Source organism: Lepeophtheirus salmonis, chromosome 5 (genome assembly GCF_016086655.4).
Source record: "Lepeophtheirus salmonis chromosome 5, UVic_Lsal_1.4, whole genome shotgun sequence".
In the NCBI taxonomy this organism is placed as follows: domain Eukaryota; kingdom Metazoa; phylum Arthropoda; class Copepoda; order Siphonostomatoida; family Caligidae; genus Lepeophtheirus; species Lepeophtheirus salmonis.
In genome coordinates this window covers 60,406,428-60,431,937 of record NC_052135.2, presented here as the reverse complement: position 1 = coordinate 60,431,937, position 25,510 = coordinate 60,406,428, and the positions used below count along the sequence as shown (strand labels likewise).

Sequence of the window (25,510 nt, the reverse complement as noted above, 5' to 3'; positions counted from 1 at the left end):
AAGAAAAAAAACAACTAATTATTAATAATTGATAGGACATACGATAGCTATAAAACAATACAAGAGATGTTCACACTTCCTCGTTGGGATGATTTTGTGCTTCATCAGGAATTCTTTGAACTAAATTATTGGTTGTTTAAGAGTCTTTATAAAATTGAGTTATCAAGTTGGAACCATGTTCCTTGATTAAAATATCCAATAGATATAGGTAAAAACTCAGACTACATTTCAGCAGCTCTAAAATTCTAAAGACCTGCAATAATCAAGCAGAATTTTTATTTTTATAAAAGGAGTGATTGGTTGAAAAAAAAGTTTACGTCATTCTTTTCTTCATTCCTTCAAGAGGGGAAATAAAGAAAAACCATCTATGGTCCATGCGTGATTATTCCATGTGTTTAGAATTCTTTGCCTCATCCATGAGATGTAACTTAATATGACTAGGAGCTTTTTGTTCATTAAAACTGGAATGGTGGTAAAACAGTGGCAGTTTCTCAAGTTTCACAGATAGGCCATGAGTTAATATAGTCGCCCATTAATATTTTTCGTTTTTAACTGATTATTTTTATGTAGATTATATTATATCTGTTTTTATAACTAATTTTAATCATGTTTGTTATTGCTACAAAAGATGAATTATTGCTCTTTTAAAAAAGTTAAATTTAATTCGTCTTACTTCTTATTTCTCTTGATTACATAGAATATGCCACTCCTTGGGCATGGGGCTCTAGATACCTGAAATAAAGTCGGATTTATCCCTATTCCCAAATGAGTCATTTTTTATTTTACTATATAAAATATATTTGAGTAAAAAGAGCCCCTAAAATATTGTGTTTCACATTTTTTAAATTCCTAACTAGAAATTTCATGAAAAATTGGCCTTTCTTACTTATTTTTTACAAATTTTAATCTTATTAATTATTTTTGAAAAAAAAAAATTAAATCAAAGACACATTACTTTCCCTGGATAACATTAAATATTTTGATTTCCAAAGAACTACAAAAAAAATATATTTAAATACACATTATGCATTAAAAACCCGTAAATGTGTAAAGTAAATATAAGTGAAACTGTGGTCCGTCAATAAAAAATCCATCTATGACCACAGTGGGCAAAAAAAAAGAAGCAAATTGACGTGTTGGACTTCCATATATCTATAATTCCATGCCTTGACATAATAATCTTAGGAAGGCCACAGTCCTCATCCCCCAGCTAGGCTGCCGCTGGAGCAATCCCCCTACCCCAGTTCTACTGTGACTTTATACTAGGGCTACAGAGTCGATTCATAAAATGTCCAACTCCGACTACAAAACACAATTTTATAATAATATATTTGAGAGCCTAATCAGTATTACTATTGAGTCATTTGAGTTTAGCTATAGGTAGTTATTAGTTATATATAGTAAATGGTTGTGTCAGGTCACTACAATATTTAACATGATAAAAAACAAAGTAAATGGATAAAAAATTATAGGACTATATATTGCTAGTTCATTCATAATTTTCTGAAAATAATTGATACACTCGTAATGACAGTACACATAATCTCTCACTGTAACGTTACACTTGTCACTGATGACATTGACTATTCACAAAACTAAGTAATGAACTATCATGGTTAGTGGTAGCCACTACGCAGCATAATAATTTAGACTTTAAAGATGTTGGAGAATTGTAGAAACCATAGAACATGATTGAAATTTGTAAAGCAAATTAGTTTCACCTTCCTAGTTTAATTAATGAATAATACTTAATGTATATAATTTATAAGTATAATTATAAATAAATTTTACTTTCTGAAATTATAATCATTTTCGTAGCCGGTTCGGAGTTAGCACTAATTTCCGACTCTGCAACCTTGCTTAATACACCTCATTAAGACATCCATATACTTTTTTACTTAAAATAGCCATCAAAACATATTATACTTACGCTTGTATCCAGGTGCTCAATTTCTCCCTCCTATTTTTTCAAAATATTATTGGTAATTTGATCCTGTTGTTCATATCTCGCATAAAATCATATTCACTCACCAGGTTCAAGAGTGGATCCACCTACCTGCCCGTATACTTACAAATAAGGGTCAATCTCTGCATTTGGGCATGTACACATGTGCATGATTATAATTTTAATCCCTTAATTTATGCATATCTACAAACTTTGAGTTAACACCTTATAATTATTTATAAACTCAAGGTGTGTGTGTGTGTATGCTGTCGGTGAATATTGTTTCTCTAACAAAAGTTAGGTACGTAACTACAAAACAGATTTTATATGGGGGAGAGGGGGGTTCTCATATTCCATCATTATATTGTGTGAATAACAGGAAGGAACATAAAAATGAGCTTCAAATTAGTCATAACTAATAATAATTATTCATTTGAAAGAGAGAATGAAGATAATTCATTAGTCAAATATTCTGTAAGATATTATATTATTTCCCAATTAGTGAAACTCTGGACAATGAGCACAAAAGCAAGTTCAACCCATTTTTCTCTAAATGGAGTTTAGATTACATTTGTATTCTTTTTATATAAATTCCTGTCAAATGCTATGAACAATGATTATTTTATTAACTCTTCGGGTGCATCGCAAATTGAACTTAAAATATCCCTATTTGATCATCAAAATAAAATAGATATTTCCTTTGAAAGGGCCCATATCGGGGCCAATATAAGCCTCTTAAATCAAACAAAGGTTCTAAACTACAGCTAAAATTCTTGGGTATTTAAACTTATTCCATAAATTTGAATAATAAGCCTATAATTGACTCAATTATGGTAATACAATATTAAGCTATATTAATACATAATGTAAAAAAAAAATGATTTTTTCCTATTCTTGATTTTTGTTCAAGATTGCTTTTATATTGACGTAAAACATTTACTTGTTTGAAAATTATGCTGAGAGAAACTAAAATGAGACAAACTGTCATAAAAAGTAAGGTACAGGTTGTTACATATTATATGTGAACTCAGAATAAGCTATTAACTCTGGGATTTCGTAACTCATTAAAAATAACTATTTAAGTCAGTCCATTGAGAGATTTATCAAGGCTTCAAGATTATTCTGTCGGTCTCTATGTCTGCAATTTTCTCTACTTCCAACTGAACGATCAAGGTAAAAATACAGATTCAAACTCCCAGCAACTTCTTCTTCGAAACGAAAAAGCAATGAAAGATAAATTAACTAATTAAATGGAGGTCAAAGAAAGCCAAAATTTTAGATTTTTGAGTTTTTATGTAATTTTAAACTATATGTAAAATTATATCGGAGATAATATAACAACAATTTGGTGTGGAATACCCCTTCCAAAGTTTGATAAAAAAGATAGTGTCGACACAGTGTTTAACTAAATTATCGGAGAACTAAGCGTTATTTCAAGAAAGTTTTTTTTAGTTTTTCAAATGAGAATAAAAAAATTAATTTAACTTTAAGTAGGTAACTTAATCAAGTTAAGATAGTGCTTTTAAAAAATTAACAAATTAAGTAAAAAGTTAATTTTGATAAAAAAATCGAACTTATCTAAGTTAAGTTAAGTTACCTAAACTTGCCCAATCCTGCTTATATATATCATAATTCATGTGCGTATATTTTAAGATTTGAATAAAATCTAAACATAGGTATCTTAAAAGGAATTCTCTTTGTTTTTATAAGTGTGCGCTCTTAAGAATAAAGTACACATCAGTCATCCCAGCATATGAAAAAAAAAAGAAATATCTAACTCATATTATTCTTGGGAAGATAACTGGACATATGAATTAATTTAAGTATCATTGTATTGAGTAGCTACGTGTGAGTTTTGCTCGTAACAAACGGAGAGTTACCACAGATTATTTATTTGGGAGTTATCTTCTATACCATTAAATAATTTTTTTTAAGGAAATAAACAAGAACATCGACTTGAATAACTCCAGGGGCGTCCGTAGAGGGGGGCTGTAGCTCCCTTCCCCAAATCGAAAAAAAATCAATTTAATGATTTTTTTTCCTAAAAAAGTTCAATTGATGTAAAAAAAAATTTTATAATGACTTTTTTCTATAAAAAAAAAAGGTTAATCGAGGAAAAAAGTTTTTGGGAAAAATCCTACGGACGCCCCTGTACTCTGATGTCAATCTTCAATTATACTTTGACTCCAAAATGGACTTACAGACTTAATAACTCCACAACAAATCCTCAGAGTTACTCTTCGTTTTTCCCCACTAGTGATTATTATATACTTATTGTTCTCTTGTCAAGAATAAAAGAAGAATAATGACAGATTTGGAATATAAAAAATTACAAAAGACCACGATCTTCCAATCTGTTTTTTTTTGTGTTTTTCATTTTGGGTATTGAATATTTTTAAGTTTGTTTGCAGTATAAAAATATAAATATCTGCTTTTTAAGGCCCCATTGCACCAACCTGGCTTATAAGTATAAAGTAATCATTAATACAATAAAGACGGAGAGTAACTCTGATAATTTGTTGTGGAGTTTTATGTCTAAGCCCTTGCTGGACTCGGGGTATAATTGAGGATCGACATCGCTGTAATCCCTGTCTATATCATTACTAATGACGTAAATCCGGCGTGTCTTTTAGCTGGCCCGGTAATTTATAATTGGTGAAATAAAGAACGAATTTTCTTTTCCTTAGCAGTTGTCGTTATTATTTAATTCCTGAGTATTGAACATCCTTTCCTATATAGATTCAATTATATTCAAAACCTGATTGACCATTCGTGTGTGTTCATAAAAGACGGAGCGTAACCCTGAGGATTTGTTGCAGAGTTATAATTTTAAGTTCTTGTTGGACTCAGAGTAGAATTGGGGGTTGGTATCGGAGTAATTCTAGCAAATTTCTTTGTTTATATCATTTTCGCCTTCCTCCCTAGTAATAGCTGATTTTAGCTGATCTAATGAAAAGTCATGAACATTATCCTATCTCTCCTATTAAGCATTCTTCAAATTGTCCGGTTACTATGTTGATTTTCGGTTTCTTTTTTTTTTAACATGCCCATTTTTCACTGGGGTTTCATTACTAAATATGGAGTAGAGTTAGTGTTTATTTCCTTCATCACATAGCTGCTCATAGCTAATTTAATGAAACGTCACGGCAGCTTAGCTGCTCTTCTCCCAACAGTCTTCAAATTGGGAGGGTTCATTTTTGGGGTTTTTTAATATATCGGCGTTTCATTTTATTTGAATATCTGATACTTGTTTATACTTTGATATCAAATAAATGTAACGATCAAATTATTTGAGGGGGGTGCTTATTTTTAGGAATTTCTTTGAAAAAATAAATCCAAAAATGATAAATTTTTGGAAAAAATTTGAAAAATCAAATTTTTCTGAAAAAAATTGAAAACTTTAAATTCTCAGCTATTCACAAAAAATTAAATTTCTAGGAAAATAATTTCAATAATCGACAGCTATACTCAAAAAATTAATTTTTGTGGAAAAAAACTTCGAAAATTCAGAGTTGTTTACAAAAAATTATTTTTTTTTCTAAAGAATTTCAAAAATGAAGAGTTGTTTGGGAAAAAATTAATTTTTTTATAAAAAATTTCTGAAATTAAATTTCAAATATAAAATTGGAAAAAATTGGAAAAATTAAATTTTTCTGACTAAAAAATTGAAAACTTTAAATCCATAGCTATACACAAAAGATTGAATTTCTAGAAAAATAATTTGAAAAATCGACAGCTATTGTCAAAAAATTAAATTTTCTGGGGAAAAAAGTCGAAAATTCAGAGTAGTTCACAAAAAATGATCCTTTTGTTTTAAAGAATTTTAAAATGAAGAGTTGTTTTGAAAAAACTGAATTTTTTTGTAAAACTAAATTTCAAAAATATAATTTTTTCAAAAAATTATAATTATTAAATTTTTCAGAGAAAAGGTTCTAAAATATATAGCTATTCACAGACAGTTAAATTTTTTGTAAAAGATTTGAAAAATATAATTAAATATAAAATTTTTTGAATTTTTTTTCAAATATTACATTTTCTTGTAAGAATTAAAAAAATACAGCCCCTCCAGCCTTCCCCCTGCAGACGCTTCTGTGTTGTAGGAAAAATTAAATTTCCTAATTTGTGGTACTCCGGAGCTCCTATATTTTATAAAGTACTACAAATAATTATAACAAAATGTATATCATAATAAGTAATTCATAATTCTAGGTAGCGTGTATATGTAATTACGACTTCATTTTAAGTCAAATTGTTTCGTGAGAGGACTCCCTCCCTCAGCTCACTCCTGATGATGGAGGAACAAAGGAAATTTGTCATTCATAAAATAATAATGTACACATGAGTTTTAATTTTTAAAAGACTTCGATACAATATCAGGGGCGTCCACAGGGGGTGGGCTAGAAGAGCTGGGCTGTATTCCCCCTCCCCCAAAAAATAAAGGATTTTGTCTGTTTTACAAGAAAATTCAAAAAGTTTAATATTTGTAATTAAATTTAATTTTCTGTGATTACTTATGGATTTTGAAATATTTCTCCTAAAAATTTAATATTTGAATTTTGTTTTTCAAAAAATTTAATATTAGAATTTTGTTTTTCAAAAAATTTAATATTTAAAATTTTTTTTAAAGTGTGGTGAATTTTGAATTTTTTTTTCCAACAAATTTAATTTTTTGACAAAAGCTATCAATTTTTGAAAAAATTTCCCCAAAAAATTAATTTTTGCAATTTTTGAAAAAAATCCAAAAAACCACAAAAAAAAATATATATAAATATCATCCTTCGGACACCTCTGAACATAGATATTATTTGATTTCCGTATTCATTTCCTTTTCAGGCCTCAGAGAATCCACTTTCATCAAGCAAAATATTCCTTAACCAAAGCCATCACATCCCCTATGGATGGGACACCAAAAGTCAATTGACGCTCCCCATCGAATCTCAACTCCTAACTCCAAACGCCTCTCGAATCAAAATCAAATGTCTAGTCACTCTTTACGATCTCTACTACAAATCTCATGAGATCACCCTCGAAATCTTACGGGAAATGAAGGAAAGGGACTCTAGCCATCGTCGAGCTCGACCAAAGAAGACAGTCACAAGAACAGAGCCTATTTTAGATGTGTATGCTCATTCTCCGGGAATTGGATCAGGAGGAGTATACTCTTGGGGATTCATGACATCATCACTCATGTATTCATGTTTTTTGCTACTCGGACTCACCTAAGTTTGGTGCTGAAATAATGAATCCTACTTATAAAAAATGTACAATGAATATAATGAAATTAATGATTTTATTCTGCTTGGATGTAGTTTATGTGAATGTCAGTTTATATTGTGTACTTAATATAAAAAAGCAGGCGGATTTTCTCGGACGCTCTAATATGAACGCGGAAGAGTAAAATTCAATTGATTTGCCGTGTGTGTAAAAACAGAGATATGCCTTCTGTATTTTCATCATTATTATATGAATAGTTTAGTTTTTCGCTGTCTATCGTTCCGTGCGTGTCATTTCATTGTTATGTTGTAATATATTAAGTGTATCCTTGTTCAATAAATACAATTATTGTATGTACGTAAATATAAAAAGTATATTATGTACATCAAATCTATACTCTTAAAAATGAGTGTTTTAATTTCTTGATTGATGTGGTGGTGACTGGGGTTGATCAGGTATAGAAGCTCCCTTTCTTTAGGACTGGGATTAGGACGAGGAGGTAACGTGAGTCATCCTCGTCCGTTCAGTGGGTGCTTTCTCTCCATTGAGTAAAGCCCCTTTAACTTCCCTTCATTGCAGAAGGGAACAGGTGAATTCCGTGAATATGAAGAAAGTACTCCGGTTTGTCAAAAAGAAGCGTCTATCCAGCCCTTCTCCTGTTCCTAGAAGTCCGTCTCTGGGATCTATTGTATCTTGCTATGAACAGAATCCAGACTCATCATATTTCAAGAGCAATGCTCTCCATGCTGCAGTCTACGATGAGGATCTTGAAAAAGTTAAAAAAATCTTGGGACGAACACGTTACGATGTAACCCTTGCTGACAACTATGGTCGAACTCCCCTGCACTTGGCCTCCTCCAGTGGGAATGTGGCTATTTTATGGCAACTTCTCCACGCGCGAGCAGGGGATGTTCCGCTTCACAGGACAGACATGAAAGGAGCAACTCCGCTTCATCGTGCAGTTGATGGAGGACATGCTGAGGCGGCTGAAATGCTCCTAGAAAGAGGATGCCCTTTGGATATATCAGACGAAATGGGAAATACTGTTCTGCACCTTGCTATTCGAAGAGATGCCAAGGATCTAACTTCTCGACTTCTTCGTAAAGGAGCAAACCCAGATATCTTGAATAGCAAGGGAGAAACTCCAATGCTTGAAGCCATACGTCTGGGGCGTATTCAACTTGCACAAAATCTATTAAGAAGTGGGGCGAGCCCACATACACCTAGAGAAAAGGATGGCATGACTCCTCTCATGTTAACGTGCAGAATACCAGACTTGAATTTTGCAGAAATTCTACTCGACTATGATGCTAATCCCGAGGAATTGAATCCTGATGGAAAAAGTGCAATCCACTTTGCAAAAGAAACTGACTGTCCTAATCTTGTTGAGACCTTGGAACGAGCAGCATATATACGTAAAAATGCTACGTATGAGTCTGAAGATAACTCATTTGATGATGTACTATTTGATGGAGATTTACTTGATGAGCATGAATATTCCGTAAGTTTTTTTTTAAAGAGTTTAAACTTTTTCAAAGATTGCTTAGTACATTTTTTTAGTAACTTTTTTAATTAATAATTCGTAATAATAAAAGTAATGAATGTATTGTAGACTATTAAAATCTTAGTTTACAATTAAGCAATCAGAATAAAGGACTACTCTTCTTGTGAGGGTAGTTTTCAAGAGTAATTGATGTAGAATATTTTTATTTTTAGAATACTCAAATTGACAACCAAGGTCCATCTAATGTTGTCAAAAAACTTCAAGTTGAATCAAAAAATGTGCGTGAAGCCATAGAGAATCTAAGTTCTTGGTCTTCTTCTACCGCTTCTCCTGCATCTGCTGGTGCAAAGGCCCGTACAGTCATGGATTTATCAAAAATGCTTCCAGAATCTCCATCAGACGTTAATAAACCTAATGTTCTCTCAACAAAAGTAATTATAGGATCTCCTAATTCTTCTCATGTGCCAAATGAAGACTTTTATGATGAAGAAAACAGCCAAGTATTCAAATTTATATTTAAGATATTTATATTCAGATTTATTGTTTGATGTACACTATGCATTCACGCCTAATCATCGAATATCTATAATTTAATTGTTCGACGACAATTGTGTATTTTAATTAATATTTTTAGAATATTTATGATGTTCCTGAAGATGTCAAGGAGGAGGAGAGCAGTCATTGGTCCTCATCTGTTGGAAGCCATGGTAAAAATTCAAAAATAACCTCTCCCAAGAGAAATGAGGTAATTATTTATATTAGTATAAGAAAAGTGGGAGTAAGTAAATAACTATCTCTTTTACTTTTCAGACAATTCAAAATCCTTCAAATGAAGATTTTGGATCTTTAAATGATCGGCGCAAGTCTTTTCCTACTTTAAATGAATTAAAGAACGATACAAAGACGTCTGCAACGTTCACAAGTGCGGATCACACATCACCTTCAAAATTTAAAACATTTTCTACAATGCGTTCTGCAAAGAATACAGTTTTGTTAGAGTCTGAAGATAATCAGGTGGTAAAACAAGAAGCTTTATGTCATGATGCAACCATTAGTGAGGATAATTGGGATAGTGATGACGAAATTGAACCACCTTTGTCCCTTGATGTCTCCTCATTAAAATCTCAGGTTGAGAGGGAGAAAGAAAAGAAACTTGCATTTAAAGAAGAACTTCAAAGAACAAGAGATGATCAGGAGAAACTATCTGATGAAAATGAGGAATTAAGAGATGAAATATCTAAAGTACAATATGATAATAAAGAACTGAAAAAAGAACTAGTTGAGGTGACAGTAGGCATTCGTCATAAAGAAGAGTCGATTCAGACACTTGAGCAGAAAATTAAACAATTAACAGAAGATGAGGTTGTTAAAAGTAAGGAAATAACAAAGCTCAAAAAAGAAATTGATCAGCTATTAAGTCAATTAGAGACAATGGAATCAGTGAAACAGCATGAAATATCTGATAAAAAATCTGCCTTAAATAGATATCAAGATGAATTAGAAGATAAAAGTAATAAAATTTCATCTCTTGAGCAGGAGATAGATAGGTTGAAAATTGAAAATGACAAAATAGAAGAGCTCTCTAAAATTATACATAACAAGGAGTCTGTTCTAGACAAAACAAGTTACCAGCATGGAAATCTTATAAGGGATCACTCAGATCTTAGAGGAGAATATGAACGATTAAAAATGGAATCATCTGAAAAAGAATCCAGACTTCAAACTCTTGTAGATAAATATTCTGCTCAAATTCAAGCTTTAGAATCTCGTCTATACGAGAGGGAAACTGAGTTACAACAGATTATTGATGAAAAAGCTAGATTAGTTCAGGATAAAGAAATATCTGAGGTTCGTTTGCGTAAGGAAATTGAAATGCTACAGTTTCAGAATGAATCTTTTGATAATGAATGTAAAAAACGGCAGAGTGAGGTCGTGGAAGAATCAAATAAGACTAGACTAATTGAAAAAGAGACTGAAAAGAAAATTCAACAATTGGAAGAGGACAATGAAGCTCTCTTCCAAGAAAAAAACAACCTTTTGCTTAAACATAAATACAAAGATAATGAAAAGGATAACTTAGTTCAAGAAATTAGTGTTCTCAAAGTTGCTCTAGAACAAGAAAAGTCGACGTGAGTTGTTGAATACTCATAATTTTTTATATCATAACTTATTTTCTTTTATTTCAGCATTGATAGTTTAAGGAAGAATGAATCAGAGAGAACTAAGTATTTAAATGATCTCCTTTCACGAATTAAGCATAAAGAAGTCGAAAATGCAAAGATATTGGAAGAAAATAAATGTCTTTCGTTTGAAACATCAAAATCTAAGGCTGATATCCATTCCAAACACACTTCGCGAGTCAATGACTTAGAAAATACTGTGCATCGATTAGAAACTATTAATTACTCTCTAAATGAAGAAATCAAAAAGTTGAAGAGTCTTCTTCATCAAAGAGACGACGAAATTGCAGATTTAATGACCACAATGGAACTTAATTCAAATTTATTAAAGGATGAAAGGGCAATCAATAACAACCATGTCAAGAGTAAAGTCTCTAATTCAGTTCAAAATTCGCATAGAATTAGCCAATCCCTACATGAAAATAATGAGCTTAAGGGCCTTTTAGAGACAAAGGACACCGAATTAGCTGATATAAAGACTCTGTACAATGATCAACTTCAAGAAATTGCCTCACTCAGAAATGATGTTCTAGAAAGAGAAAAACGCATTGATAATGTTATACTTGAACTGGATCATTCTAATGAAAAGCTCAAATCTGCTAACGTTCATATTGGATCCTTAAAAAATGACATTTCGAGGATTGAAAATCAATATAATAGTGCAATCAATGTAAGTATTTACTTATTTCCATACGTCTTCGAATATTGTATAATTATATTCTTAATACAATTAGGATAAAAATGATGTCCTAGTTGAACTTAGTAATAGTGAGCTACGATATGATGATATCAATAGAACATCATTGGTAGAATATAGATCTCTTATTTCAAAGGAAAAAGCCAAAGTGGAGGAGGTAAGTCCTGAGCATCATAGATACATTTTATATCCGAATCCTATAATGTATTTCTTTGTAATAGAAACAGGATAAGTGCATTAGACTCCTGAATGAAAATGGTCGTTTAGAAAAAGAAATAGAGAAGTTGCAAAAAGAACTTTGTGACTTACAAGTAGATCTAGATAAGGCTTTCCATGAAAGAAGAACGCTACAACACCGCATGATGCAAGCTTCAAATAAAGCGTTGACTTTGGAAGACGAGCTCAAGCATGAGAAACGAAGAAGAAGTGTTCACATTCGAAAGCTATCTGAAATGGAACATAGAGTCGAAGAGGAAAAGAAGATGTGTTCCACTTATGAAGAAAAAATGAAAAAAGTTCAAGCAGAATTAGAAAAAGAAGTGGATTCCCGAATGAATCTAGACGAAAAGTTTAGAGCTCTCTCTCAAGAAAAGTCAGACGTTTGGGATATTTCAACTAGCGAGCTTAAATCTAGAATTAGGTCCCTTCAAATCAAAGTAAACTATTAATTATTTAGATTTTATTTATTTATGACATTTTCCATGTTTCTTAAATATAGAATGATGAGCTTAACAAACGTATTCTTTCTGATGGAAAGAAAATAATGTCTCTGAACGAAGTAATGAAAAAGTCAAAGGATCTACGAATACAAAACGAAGAGAAAGACCAGGTTTATAAATTAAACTTAATCCTCGATAATTTTAATTAATATTCATTTCCCCCCCCCCTTGATTTGGATAGTTAATCAAGGATTTGCAAGAAAAAATAGTTTCTAATCACCAAAAAGAATCTCTCAAATACCAAAAAGAGCTTAAAAAAATGCGAATGAAATTTGAAATCATGGCAAGGAATGAGTTGAATCAAAAACTATCTGAAGTAAATTTATTTTTGGACAAAAGATATCGTGATCAAACAGAAGTAGATCAAAAAAAGGATTTTCTTATGGAAAATATACAAAATGATTTGAGTTCTCGTCTTTTAGATGCACGTAAAGAGCTTGGAGAAATAAAAAATCAAATGAAAGGTATGTTAATCAATAAGATTTGAATGAGAGAGGTTATGTGATAAAACTTAGCATAAATGTTTCGTTTTTATTGAATGAAAATTATTTGTACTTTATATTATTTATATAAAAGTTAATTTGAAAATTTAATTTCCCTTATTTTTGAATTTCAGCAACAGAACGTGGAATAGTTGTGCTACAAAGACAATTACAAGAAAGGGAATTAGAACTAAGTTCTGAGCGATCCTTGCGAAGAAAATTAGAGAAGCAAGTAGATAGAACTACGGATCATGACCGCTTCATTCAACCTATCGGACTGCCTCTCTACTCTCAACCGGCCTATTTTTAGTACGATACTAATTTATTTAAATCGAGGATATATAATATATACATATCTGGTGCTATGAGCTTTATTTCTGAGCGAGTACCCGCTTCAGATAACGTGATGCTTAAGTTACTGTTCAAAGTTATTTGAACTTATGTTAGTCTGTGATTTTTCTAGAGTTATAAAAGGTAGACTTATTCATATCTACTTAATGGAGTACTTGGTAATCTCCCTACCCCCTCCCCTTCTAGATTTATATATTTATGTCTGTTTCTAGGCTTAAATAGTTCAAAAAGCATTTCTTTTGTTAATACATTCCGTCTAGTCGAATATGTATGTAACTCATTGTCTCAAAATATCACTTTTTATAGATATATATATATACTGATGTGTAAGAATGTTAAATATTATTATAAATATACACATATAACTTAAATAAGTGTTGCTTTGATTCTATATCCCGAAGTCACTCCGTGTTCTGCTTCGGAGTCTATTTCAACTTTTTTCAAATGTTTCTCTTGTAGGGTTGGAATCTCAATGATATCTTCTCTCTCTGATGTAGAAGATAATGCCAACTCCTCTGAAGTCGAATTAATTCCTTTTAGTAAGAGTCTCTGGCTTGATTTTAGATGATTCTTACGCTGTTTACCCTCTGAGTTGCGTACGTAGCTTTGAATATAAATGGGTTTGTAAGTGTTTTTTTTTTTTTTGTTAAATTATTCTCTCACCTTCCTCTTTGACGCTTTTTATGATTGCTCTCTGAGATGTTTGAGTCATTCAAATGTGCTATATTGTCGAAACTATTTTCCTCAATGTGGGATTCTTCTTCAGATCCTGATTCATTGTTTGTGTCCAAAGAGTAGGGAATGATTGAGAATTGTCTGGAGGATTTTCTATATTGTGGACGAAGCTCAAGGCATAAAATAAGGAGTCTATACATTTGGAGTAAGATCACTAGTGTGTTCTTACATGTAAAGAAGATATTCATATGACTAATCACACCGAATCTGTAATGAAACGAGTGATTAAATATGATTCAAATTGATGAAGTTAGTGTGGAAAATATTTAGATAACTATCCTATGTTCAAACAAATGGTATATGTGTATCTAAACGGTTCAAAATATTTAGTAATGTAATATGACTGAAGCTTATTTTTGAAATACTAAAAATATCTAAACTGATGACTATCACGCTAAAAATTAAATATAATTTTTTATGTGCATTTATTCTAAATATACAATTATCTTACTCTAATAACATCCTTTTGAATTTACTAATACTATTTAATTGAATAGTAAATTTCGGGCAAAAAGTCTCTAATTCAAAATTAAAAATGCTTTTAATTTTCAGTCCTTAAGAAGTAGTTTTTAGCAAAAAATGCAAATAGTTTTTAAAAAATTGGAGGGAAAGACTCTATCCCTACACTTCTCCAACCTCTTGGTTTCTACAACTATAAATTTTAATTCAAAAGTGTTTAGAATGCCAAAATTTAAACCTGATATAATAATTTCCCTTAATGACTCAATACTGTTGCATTTTCAGAAAGAAAATGAAGTTTTAAATTGTTCTTCTGCAAAATGACTATTTTGTGGCTTAAAATACTTAGGGAAGTGATCTGATTAGGGATGTGAAAGTTATTATCACTAATGAATTATTTCTATTAGTTCTGTGTCGGTCAACATACACTTTTTCTTTTGATTTGCCCTCACGAGGATTTGGACACACGTCACATCCCTAACTATATATATCGATAGATATATATGCTATTTTATGACACAAAACACCATTTAATGACAAACCCTCAAAGTCCATATATAAAATCAAACATTTGAACTACATATACCTAAAAATAAGGGTCATTCTCAAGCATATGAATGGACCATCTTGAAGAGCCAAAGAGGCAATAATAGCTATCATGTCCATTTTCACCCTTTTTTTCTTATCTTCATCACTGGTTTCGCTTGATCTACTTGGAATTGAGACGGAAGAAGTTTGTCTAGATCCAGTTGTGCTTTTACTATGATTCCTACCAATAGTAATAATTTCCTCACCCTCATTTTCATCATTATAAGTCATTCTGGAAGATAAAAAACTTTTGATTTAATTTAAGTGTAACTTATAGTAGTTATTGTATTATTTAAATTGTTCTAAAAACAGTTCAGCAACAATGAGCTGTGACATGAGAGGTGGGCGAGAAGGAAATAAACAAGGACATTGGGAAGAATTACTCCGATGTCGGTTCTCAATTCTAATCTGAGTACAACAAGGACTTACAATTATAACTCTGCAGCAGATCCTCAAGGTTACTTTCCGTCTTTTATGATATTATTCGATAAATATTCATAATTCAATTATGATTTGAGATGCTGCTCAAGAAATGAGAAGATAATGATTCTCTTTGAAACTTTTTTCAACATTTGTTACAAACTCCTAGTAATATTCCATATGGATTGTAAATTTTTTTTACATCATTTAAAAGTTATTTACTATTATAAAGATTCTCGAAAGATTAATTACCTGTGTTTCCTTGCCCGATGTCCTCCACTAAGAATCAAACAAAATTGAAAAAGACTCAAAGTCCAAACACCGAGAATGGCATATGTAAGAGAAGGCTCCAAAATAACTTTGCTTTCCGAAAAGCCTCGAATATCTCCACAATATCAGCCGCCATTCCTATGTAGACTAACATCAACTGAGAAAATTGATCTCTCGATAAGGAACCCTTTGGAAGGAGCCATCGACCTAGAATAAGTACAACAAGAGCTATTTGCTCAAGGATCCGTGTCCATTGCTCTGGTTTTAATGCAATATTCACGTTGATATCCAATATTTTTTTCAGGCCTTCTTCGTTGGATAGAGATAATTTCCTTGTCTCATCCGTTAGAATTGATCTACATGCCACAGATGCTTCCATGAAATCCCCCTTTTTTACCTACAAATGAGTTATCAGACTTTTTTAATTACATATTTTTAAGATTCAAATTTGAATCTTAGATTTACATTAATTATTTTATGAGCATTAAAAAATCGTAATTTTTTACATTTATCGCGCAACCTCCTTTTTAAATTAAATAATATCTAATAAATCTTGATTAAACCTAATCAAATAGCTTTAATTATAAAAAAGTCTTAACATCTGCATTGAAAAATACGTGAAACAAATAATATACACTAATATTATAATTAAATCGAAGTAATATATACTAAAAATAGCTAGATTTGAGAATACTATTTTACAAAATTGATTAGGGACGAGAAAAGTAGGATAATTAGAAAAAAAATATAATTATTTCCCTTGTAATAGTTAATATTTATATACCATATCAATAAAAGTTTATATAACGATGCATTAACATATTTTAACACATTTTAGGATCAGATATTATAAGGACAAAATTGTAATAGACAGTAAAGGGTAAGTCCGGTTATGTATTGGTCCCATTTTGACATATAATAGTTTACTCATTTCCTTAATATTAATTGAAAAATGGGGTTTCATTGTTATAAAACTTAGTTGTTTATCAAGGCGACTATATATAAGTTGCGTGGATAAAAGATGTCTTTGCTTTTATTTACTGGCTATATTGATTACGTCACAGAGTAGCCAATTTAAGAGAAAATTCGATAAAACAAATTGTATTAATCTAGTATTTTATTTTTCATCAGACGATAAATACTATTAGTGCAAATTTTGTCGCTCAAACGATTACGATACTAAAATTATTTTAAACACGTAAATAAGAAGTTGTTTTTAATGAAAAAAAAAAAAATCAAATAAATATACAAAAATAGTGGACATCTGATGGATTTGTATAGTAGAACGGTTTGATTTTCAACTTTTTTCGAATTTTGATTATATCTAGTTGGGAAAAGTTGTCATACGGTATGGAAATTATCTATGCAAAGTTATATTGTCCTACGTGTTCATCTTTAGGTAGCACATCTCGATCAAATTATGAAAAAAGGCAAAAACTCTTTACTTAGTGAATATAAATATTAAAATTCATTTTTAGTTATTTTATATAAAGTAATTTTGGTATACATTTTTAACCTATAAATAGTGTTTACAATGTTTTTTCTAAAATCCTTCTATAAAAAAAAAGTTAGTAAAATATATGATCCCCGTGTACCTTCCATACTTTTTTCATATTTTCTGAAAGAAAAGATCAAAATTGCCTTAAGTTATTTCCTCTTTTTGCTCCATAGGGTAGGTTTAAAAAAACACACAATATTCATCTCATTTATAGGTTAGAATAATGTCTATCATAACTAATTAATGCAAAATAATGATCAAGGCTGTATTTCAATCCTTCTTTGGCGAAATAAAGAAATTTTGTCTCTTTTCAAACTTTGAGCAAGATGTGCTATCTATAGTTCACATCGTAGAAAAATGAAATTTTGAATAGTAATTGTCATATCATATGGCATCATTTGAGCACTTCCCGTAATCGAAGTTCGAAAAAGTTGAAAAACAAACGGGTCTATTGTAAAGGTTGCCACAGCACAAATTACTTCTAGAACAGAGATGGACAACTGGCGGCCCAGGGGCCGCAACCGGCCTCGACCTCACTCAGTACGGCCTGCATGATACTCTGTTTCATTTGATGCTCATTGGACCATAAAAATTGACATTGACATCCAATTCATTGTGAACCAGCAGGCCAAACCACAGGTCTCTCATTAGGATTCATTAATTCTGCAATTATTTAATGTGAACTATTTGGACTAAGGTTTTTTAAAGAAACTTTTTTATATGAAAGAGCTGAGATTCTTTTTTCACCTTCTTTAAGCAAATGTTTTGTCTTTGCTGCTTATTCAGGACATGTAAAAATGCATTTATATGTAGAATATCTGTATGTTAGAGCAATAAACGTACATATATCAAAACCATATATTATGTGTTCTAATTGAGAATAATTTGTAGAGTCAGTCATATCAAGTTATTTGAAGGGCGTGGTTACGTGGCCCTCTAATGATAGGACTAAAAAAATTGGCCCTCTTTATGATGGTTGTTGCCCATCCCTACTCTAGAAGAAGACATAATTCTTGAAATAATATGAGTTAACACTAGTCAGTAACACTGAACTTGGCTCCGTTGTGATGTCATTAAAAAAGTTGTCTTCTTACGTAAACCAGACTGTGATGCAAGTTTCTTATCGACACACCTTATATTTAGTCACCTTGGTTGTTTATAACCTAAAAATAGACGATCAAAATTGTAACGTCACGTAAAAACGCTCTATTATCAAAGTCAATTAACTTGAAACATCAAATCATTTAATTTCTTCACAGTTTTTAAGCAAGAAATCCCTATCAATCAAAAGCACAATTTATGACATCCTCATACATAAATGTCAAAATACATTCATCGTTTATTATATGATTAACTTGGCAAAAATACATATTATGCACTTTTTGCAAAAGGTAAACATCAACTCAGCGCTTTATGAATGTTAAAATGTTGTCCCATCACTATTGCATGAAATAATTTATAATATTAGTAAAATCTACCTTGACATTTCACATTGATTTTACTTAATTACATAATTCTTAATAGCAAGTATATAAAATTAAACAAAAAGTCTAAACGGTAATACAAATAATTAGTTGAACCTTTAGAGACATTTACCAGGGTCGTCAGAAAAGATTATATATATATATTTTTTTTTTTTGAGTGGGAAGGAGGGCTTGGTTCTGGAATTTCTTTGAAAAAAATTCCAGAAATCCATAGATATTCCCAGAAATTTGAATTTTTTTTAAATACATAAATTATATGTAAAATGTTAAATTTTTTGGGAAAAAAATCAATAATTCACTTACTATTTGCAAAAAAATTCAAATATTAAATGTTTTGCTCTACTACATAATTTTCCGGAATGACGAAGAAAAAATTATCGTAAAAAGTAATAATTCCATAATTTGGGAGTGGGATACAGCCCTTTCAGCCCACCCCCTGTGGACACCGCTGTTTCCGACACACACAGACGAATAAGTCTTTAGAATTATTCTATAAAATATGTGTCCCGTCAAAAAAAATCAACTTCGATAAATTTTTCTCAAAATTGGTTATGGATTAAATTTGTATTCTTCGACTAATTATCATTCATTTCTATCAACAATTTATTATTATTAAGCCTTCAAATTAGATCACTTAAATTAAACAAAATTGATCGTCATAACAAAAGAATGATAAATTGAAAGATTTTACTTTAAATGTCATATAGATACCAATATTAGTTCTAAATTATTGCTAAAATTAATTTAATATAATTGAGTCAAATATGTCCATGAAATGTTGAGCTGCATGGAGGGCCGTTGCTAGCTTTCATCATTGATGAATAATTATCAACACCTTTATATAATTATTTATATTTTATATATATTCTGCGAAACTTATAAAACCATAACTTGTACAAATTGCAACCAAATATGAGATGATTAATTTTGAATATCTACAGTAAATTTTAAACATTTTAAGACGAATAAATTGCAATTTGTACAATGTGTTTATACAAGTTGCAACTTGTACAGAGTATATATGTAACAAAAAATTTGGGGGCGCTTCAGACACTTTTCTTGGGGGGGATTTAGCCTCCCAAAAAGAGGTTAGTGACGACAATGGGGGTTGTATGTATAGTATATGAAGTAAAAAAATTAATTGGGATATCTCATTTTCTTGATTTTTGTTCAAGATTGTTTTTATGTTGACGCACCAGATCTATCTATATCTCCAAAAGGATTTGTTATGTTTTGACATTCTTGGTCTATTTTTTTATACTAATTTTCTAAGGCATGGATTCTAAAGATACATTTATACAAAAAAAAACCCAAAAATGAACGTGGTCACGCTGACAGAGGAGAGCAGCTTAGCTGTAATGCTATTTCATCAAATCAGCTGAACCGAGCTATGACTAAAGTTGATATGTTTGTAATGAAAAAACTACTTATTGAAATTAGAAAGGGAAAAACGACTGTTGTTTGTGATTTTTCTTCTTTTTTATTCATTATTTAATAAGTCGTCGTGGTGTTAACTTCCCTCTATGAAGTAAGAATTTTGTTGTAAATTGTTTTAAAAAGCAAAACAATTCAATTATAAAAGTTTAAATATAATTATAGTGTTTTCCCTGCTCTAATGTTATTTTAAATGTTGATGGTTCTACCTAATAAAGCAAGTAATTCATATAACAGGCAACTGATATTAACAAGGATCCTACTTCAGGAGTACCATATGTCTTGCTCTAGCTCTTTGTTTCCTTCAAAACTGTCAACACATACTATAAAGTTCATGTGAATGTAAGTGGACGACATATTATTTGTTTGTTTGTTCTAGTCGAAAAGTACCGGAACGTATCAAAATACCGATATTAATGTTCCTACCTGAAACAATACAAAAATATTTATTTATATTGTGACAAGACAAGTGTGTACTTCGATTTTATATCTATAGTTTAGAACAAGGATGCGCAACTTGTTGCATGCGGGCTGCATTGTGGCACGCTTAGTGTTTAAATATGGGCCATTATCCATTCTCACTTTAAGTAGTATTTTTAAGCAAAATTGTCAAAATATCATCAAAATCCGTAGAATGCACATAAATACGTAATAAAAAATAATTCCCCAAATAAAGGAATTTTTGAAATATAGAGAAATTTTTTGTTTTTTCAAAAAGTTTCAAGAAACCAGACACCCCTCACAAAAAAAAAAAAATATAACCCAGTAGACACCCCTCAACAGGGTTACCAGATTGGTCTTTTTAAGCAGTTTGGCCTTGAAAAATTAGTGGCCTTTTTTTATATTTGGCCCAAATTTGAAAAAAATATGTATTTAATAGTTTTTCATTTAAGTTGATCTAATAGGTTATATGGCCCATTAAAATATTTCTATTGGTAATGTGGTCTATTATATTAAAAGGTTAAACATCCCTGGTTTAAAAGCTATAGTAGTACTCGAATATAAAATTTAGTATATAATAAATATTAAAATGGAACATTGTTCTATTTTTGCATAAAACACTATTTGATATATATTTTTCTAATCTATAATACATATTTATATAGATTTTTCTAAAGTAATATTATAGAACAAAAGAATAAATAACGTAAATAAATTTTATGATCTGCGTATTTTTTATTATTTACAATTAACAATTGAATACTTTTCCGCACTAGACGTATTCGAAATTAGAAAAAAAGTTAAAACACAAACCACTTTAACATACAGACATAACATGGTTCTAGGTAAGCATGCTGCATACTTTTTCATCTCTAGTAATTCGCTTCTTGGATATATTACCGTATGACATATTTGGCAAAGTTTTTATGTTTACATATGATAGGTTTGAACTTTAACTTTACCATTAAAAATATCATTCTTTTTATCGATAGAGTTATCTTCAAAATAATTATTCACGCCCTCTTCATTAGAGGAAAATATCTGTTTGGACTATATTTTTGTTTCGGTTGTATAATGGAGTATCCAAGTTTCATATACAGTAAATTAATCTAACGCCAAAACTCAGATTTATTGTATCTAAACTGCACCAACTGAGGGATAATCGATTTTGTCCATTTATACAAAAAAAACTCACATCCACTCACTCAAACGATTATTACATAACAACTGCACGCCCAAAATGGGTAAAATTTTGGTGAGTAACCTTCAACAGATGCTAAAAGATGTGACTAGCTTTTATTTACGAGTACTTGTATTTTCACTTTACAGACCAACCTCGTATGTCCTACTGGTATTTAAAAATAAAAGAAACAGAAAAATATGAGCGTGACCACCCTTTCAATTTGAAGAATGTTTCGAAAGAGAGTAGCTTAGTTGTAATGTCAATTTATTAGATCAGCTGTAAGCATCTGTGAGAGGAAACAAATAAACATCAATCTCACACCGTATATAGGAAGAACTTATAGGGTTGAACTACTCCGAGGTCGATCATCAATTCTACTCCGAGTCTAGCAAAGATAAACACTTACAGGGTTCTCCGGAGGATTTTATAATTTGGGGAGGGCTTTTTATGAAAAAAATTTAGAGATTCTAAACACAAAAAAAAAAAAAATCCTCATTCCATGGCAAACACAAAAATACTTCCTTTATTCGGAAGGGCTACAACCCCTCCAACTCATCCCTGTGGACCCCTTGACTTATAACTCCCGGCCAAAAAATCATTGTTACAAGATTATACAATGTAATCGTGCTTGCAAGAATTTGTAAAAACCCTACCCACTTATTTGTAGAATGAACAGAACATTCATCAAATAGTTACCATTTCGATTTTCGGTTTCTTTTATATTTTTTATATGGCCATTCTACACTGAACTTTCATCATTGGTTAAGGTAAAACCTTGTATTTCTTTCAACCTTGCAAGAGGCTAAAATGTAGGCGGCAAGATTACCGATCACGTATAAACATATTGACCTCTAATGAAGGAGGTTTTGTTTTCCCCAACTTCCTACATATGTTTTACTTTGAGGGAATTCTTTTGATCTACATATTTAATGACTTGCAGTTTAATTTCATTGACTTTGAAGACTTTGTTGTTCATACATATTGGGGTGGAGAAAAAGGCCTTTTTTTTTTACTTTTATAAACATGTGTTTATTTTAGTTAGTTATTTACATACCATTGTTTATTTCTTTTTATTATAGTAACACTTTTATTGGAAGTTAAATATGTACACATTCTACATAGGTAGTTTACAAGTTAGTTTATTTATGCAAATGTAAATATATTTCCTGTTTATTCATCGCTAAAAAAATAATTGTGTTAAGTGAATGTTTTCAATACTAAATAAGGTACCTATGATTTGATTATTTATTTATTTTTTTGGCATTTCAAATACACTTGTATACTTATTTGAATGTATTAATGAACGCATATAGGTATATTATTATAGGTATTCGTTATAAACAGTAAGGGTACATGGTGAATGAAAATACTAAGAATAAAATCTATATACTTCCTTAGTCCATTTATTACGTAATGAAATATAAACACTATACATACATAGGGTTGTAATTCGTAAGCATTTTCGATATGTAAAAAAAGCAATAAAAATCAACATAGTAACCCTAACAATTTGAAGAATGTGTTGAAGGAAAAGGAGATTAGCTAGCATTACGTTTGATTAGATCATCTGCAAGCAGCCGTGAGAGGATGGAAATAAACACATCCCACTCCGTATCAAGCAAGGACATAGGCAAAAACAGGGGCAGATATGCAGATTTATATTGGGGGGGGGAGGGGATTATTTTTCGAAAAAAATACAAAACATAAAATCTTTGAAAACAATTCAAGGATTAAATTTTTTGCTCTGTTGCATATTTTCCCGAATGACGAAGTTTTTTTTTTTTGTAGTAAAAGCCCAAATTCCTTAATTTGGTGGTCTATAGCCCTCCAACCCACCCCCTGTGGACGCTCCAAAGGAATTACTCCGTTTTTGATCCTCCATTATACTCCGAGTCCAACAACGACGTACCCTTATAGCCCCCCAAAAATCCTCTTTGTCATTCATTTTAATATGACGTGCTTAGCTTTACTACACACATTCTTTGCTAGAGGTGTAAAAAACATGCCTTAGAAAGTGGGAGTCCTTTTTTTAGTTGGTAATCTGAACATTTATGAATTTACTGAATATTTCGTCAGCTAAAAACTAATATATGTCAATCAAGGGGAAATCATATCCATTTATATTGACAGAATTATAACCCAAAACTACGACGAGGAATTTTTAAATTAACTGATTTCAATTGAATTTTTCAATAATAAAAAGATTTAGAACTGTGATAATATATGATTCTTTGCCGTAATTCAAAATTTGACATTTTTGGCAGAATGTAATTTTTTTTATAAATACTATATTTTAAATTTTCTTTGGGTGAAAAAATAAATTATATTTTACGACATGATTTTCATTTTTTGACATTTATTAAGTAAAGGTGCTTCGAATTGTAACATTTTTTTTGTCCATCTGTTGAGTTTTTACCCATAAGGTCACGAGGTCAAAATTTTTATCTGAAAAAAATGAAACAAAGCCATTTTTATAGGCTGAAATTTAGGATTTCTGAGTTTTTTACTAATACTAAAATATGTGCCAAATTTGAAGAAAAAAAAACAAAGCTGTTTTCGAGGGATACATTTGGCTGCCTCGGAATGAACCTTAGACTAATATAAATTATATTAATGAAATTGTATAGTTGCACGACTCTGACGTCACCAGGGTTGATACTACCTTTCATAATTTTTTTTACCCCCAAAAATTATCGTAAGAAGTTAAGACTATTAAATAATGAACAAAAAAAGAGAAAGTTCATGCAGAACAAACGTTTTTCCTTTTCTAGTTTCTAACTTTATTTTTCCTTACAAAATGTCAACTCTATGTACAATTCACCCCCTTCCCCCCTAGCAAATATAAACATACCAGCCTCGCTGGTGCAATATAAATAGCATTCTCTTCACCTGCATAATTTCCATAAGCATTGAAGTACGTATCTGATCCTCCATTAGACTTGAATCCATTCGTTCCTGAACTAACTCCATATATAAACACAGGGTTTCCCTATGATTAGCCTTTAGCTCTAGTATCCAAATCGCAGGGATAAGAGTGCATAAGTAAATAAGAACACTTGGACAGAACCATTTGAGCTCTTCTCCTTTCCGATAACATAAGGAATGAAGACCCTCAAGAAATTGAATAATAATTCCGATCCCAATTTTCCAATAGGTGTCCTCTTCTTGTGTCACAACTCTCCATACCGTAACAAGGGAATGGAATCCAAAGAGAAATCGAGCACAAGCTGCTTTAACCAGAGTAACACAGGACATTCTTCCTCTTACGGAGTCATTTTATGACTTAAATATTATGTGTTTATCTTATAAGATTGTACTTTTATTTCAATTTTTTGCAAGCCTGAATTGATTTTCATAGTAAAATATCCACAGGAGTCCGTCTAGAGTATCTCATCTGTTTATTTATTTTAATCTAGAAAGCTGCTAAAGAATTAGTTCTTTGTATTCTCGTGAATATCTTTTTATTGATTCATATATCTTCTTAAGAATATTGATACTTAAATGGAAGGTGTAGTAAAAATAAGTTCACTATTTTTTATCGTAATTTTTTTTTCCATTAATCTCCTTAGCAATCAAAACAGTGAGGACATGACGGTTGGACACGATGATTTCCATTATTTTATCCACATTTTTGACAATTGATCTTCCAAGGCGTAGTGCATCTGTGACATTAAAATTATTGGAACGGAATCGACCAAACCGAAGTTTTGCATGATTCCTGTTTCAGTATACATACCAGAAACACTATCTTTATTTTCAGTAGGTTGGCTTCCCTTTTTGCGTTGTTGGAAGTAAAACTGTAAATACGGCGTATTTTCTCTTTGCTGCCCCCATCTGTGACATTCGTTCAAGCAATACTAAGTTGAACAATCAAAAAACTGTCTAAATAGTTTTTTTTAGTATAAA

The 25,510-nt window shown here is 30.9% G+C and overlaps 3 protein-coding genes across 3 annotated transcripts in view; 2 read left to right on the top strand and 1 right to left on the bottom strand.

Moving 5' to 3' along the window:
* Positions 1-7,565, top strand: part of LOC121117594 (uncharacterized) — a 637,532-nt gene extending 629,967 nt beyond the window's left edge. Inside the window, exon 4 of the mRNA XM_071888878.1 lies at positions 6,779-7,565. Within this exon, the coding sequence (XP_071744979.1) occupies positions 6,779-7,168 (390 nt within the window). The 3' untranslated portion in view covers positions 7,169-7,565. The remainder of the gene's footprint in view (positions 1-6,778) is intronic.
* LOC121117367 (uncharacterized) lies at positions 7,524-13,463 on the top strand. The gene is made up of 11 exons (XM_040711776.2): positions 7,524-7,658; positions 7,739-8,660; positions 8,876-9,163; positions 9,298-9,408; positions 9,474-10,792; positions 10,850-11,513; positions 11,578-11,697; positions 11,762-12,196; positions 12,259-12,369; positions 12,441-12,723; positions 12,876-13,463. Exons 2-11 carry the CDS (start codon positions 7,764-7,766, stop codon positions 13,049-13,051), a joined length of 4,404 nt encoding a protein of 1,467 aa, XP_040567710.1. The 5' UTR covers positions 7,524-7,658; positions 7,739-7,763; the 3' UTR covers positions 13,052-13,463.
* On the bottom strand, positions 13,386-24,975 carry LOC121117592 (transmembrane protein 26-like). The gene is given in 6 exon segments (XM_040712036.2): positions 13,386-13,696; positions 13,756-14,034; positions 14,873-15,106; positions 15,547-15,656; positions 15,659-15,961; positions 24,494-24,975. Coding segments are annotated over 6 exon segments (1,530 nt in total). The 5' UTR covers positions 24,860-24,975; the 3' UTR covers positions 13,386-13,458.
* Positions 24,976-25,510: the final 535 nt, after the last annotated feature.

Excerpts from the sequence above, each read along its gene's own strand:
- LOC121117367 (XM_040711776.2), top strand. The coding sequence starts at position 7,764 with ATGAAGAAAGTACTCCGGTTTGTCAAAAAGAAGCGTCTATCCAGCCCT. Across the intron at positions 8,661-8,875 it reads TTGATGAGCATGAATATTCC|AATACTCAAATTGACAACCA; the intron begins GTAAGTTTTTTT and ends TTTTATTTTTAG. Across the intron at positions 12,370-12,440 it reads AAAACGAAGAGAAAGACCAG|TTAATCAAGGATTTGCAAGA; the intron begins GTTTATAAATTA and ends TGATTTGGATAG.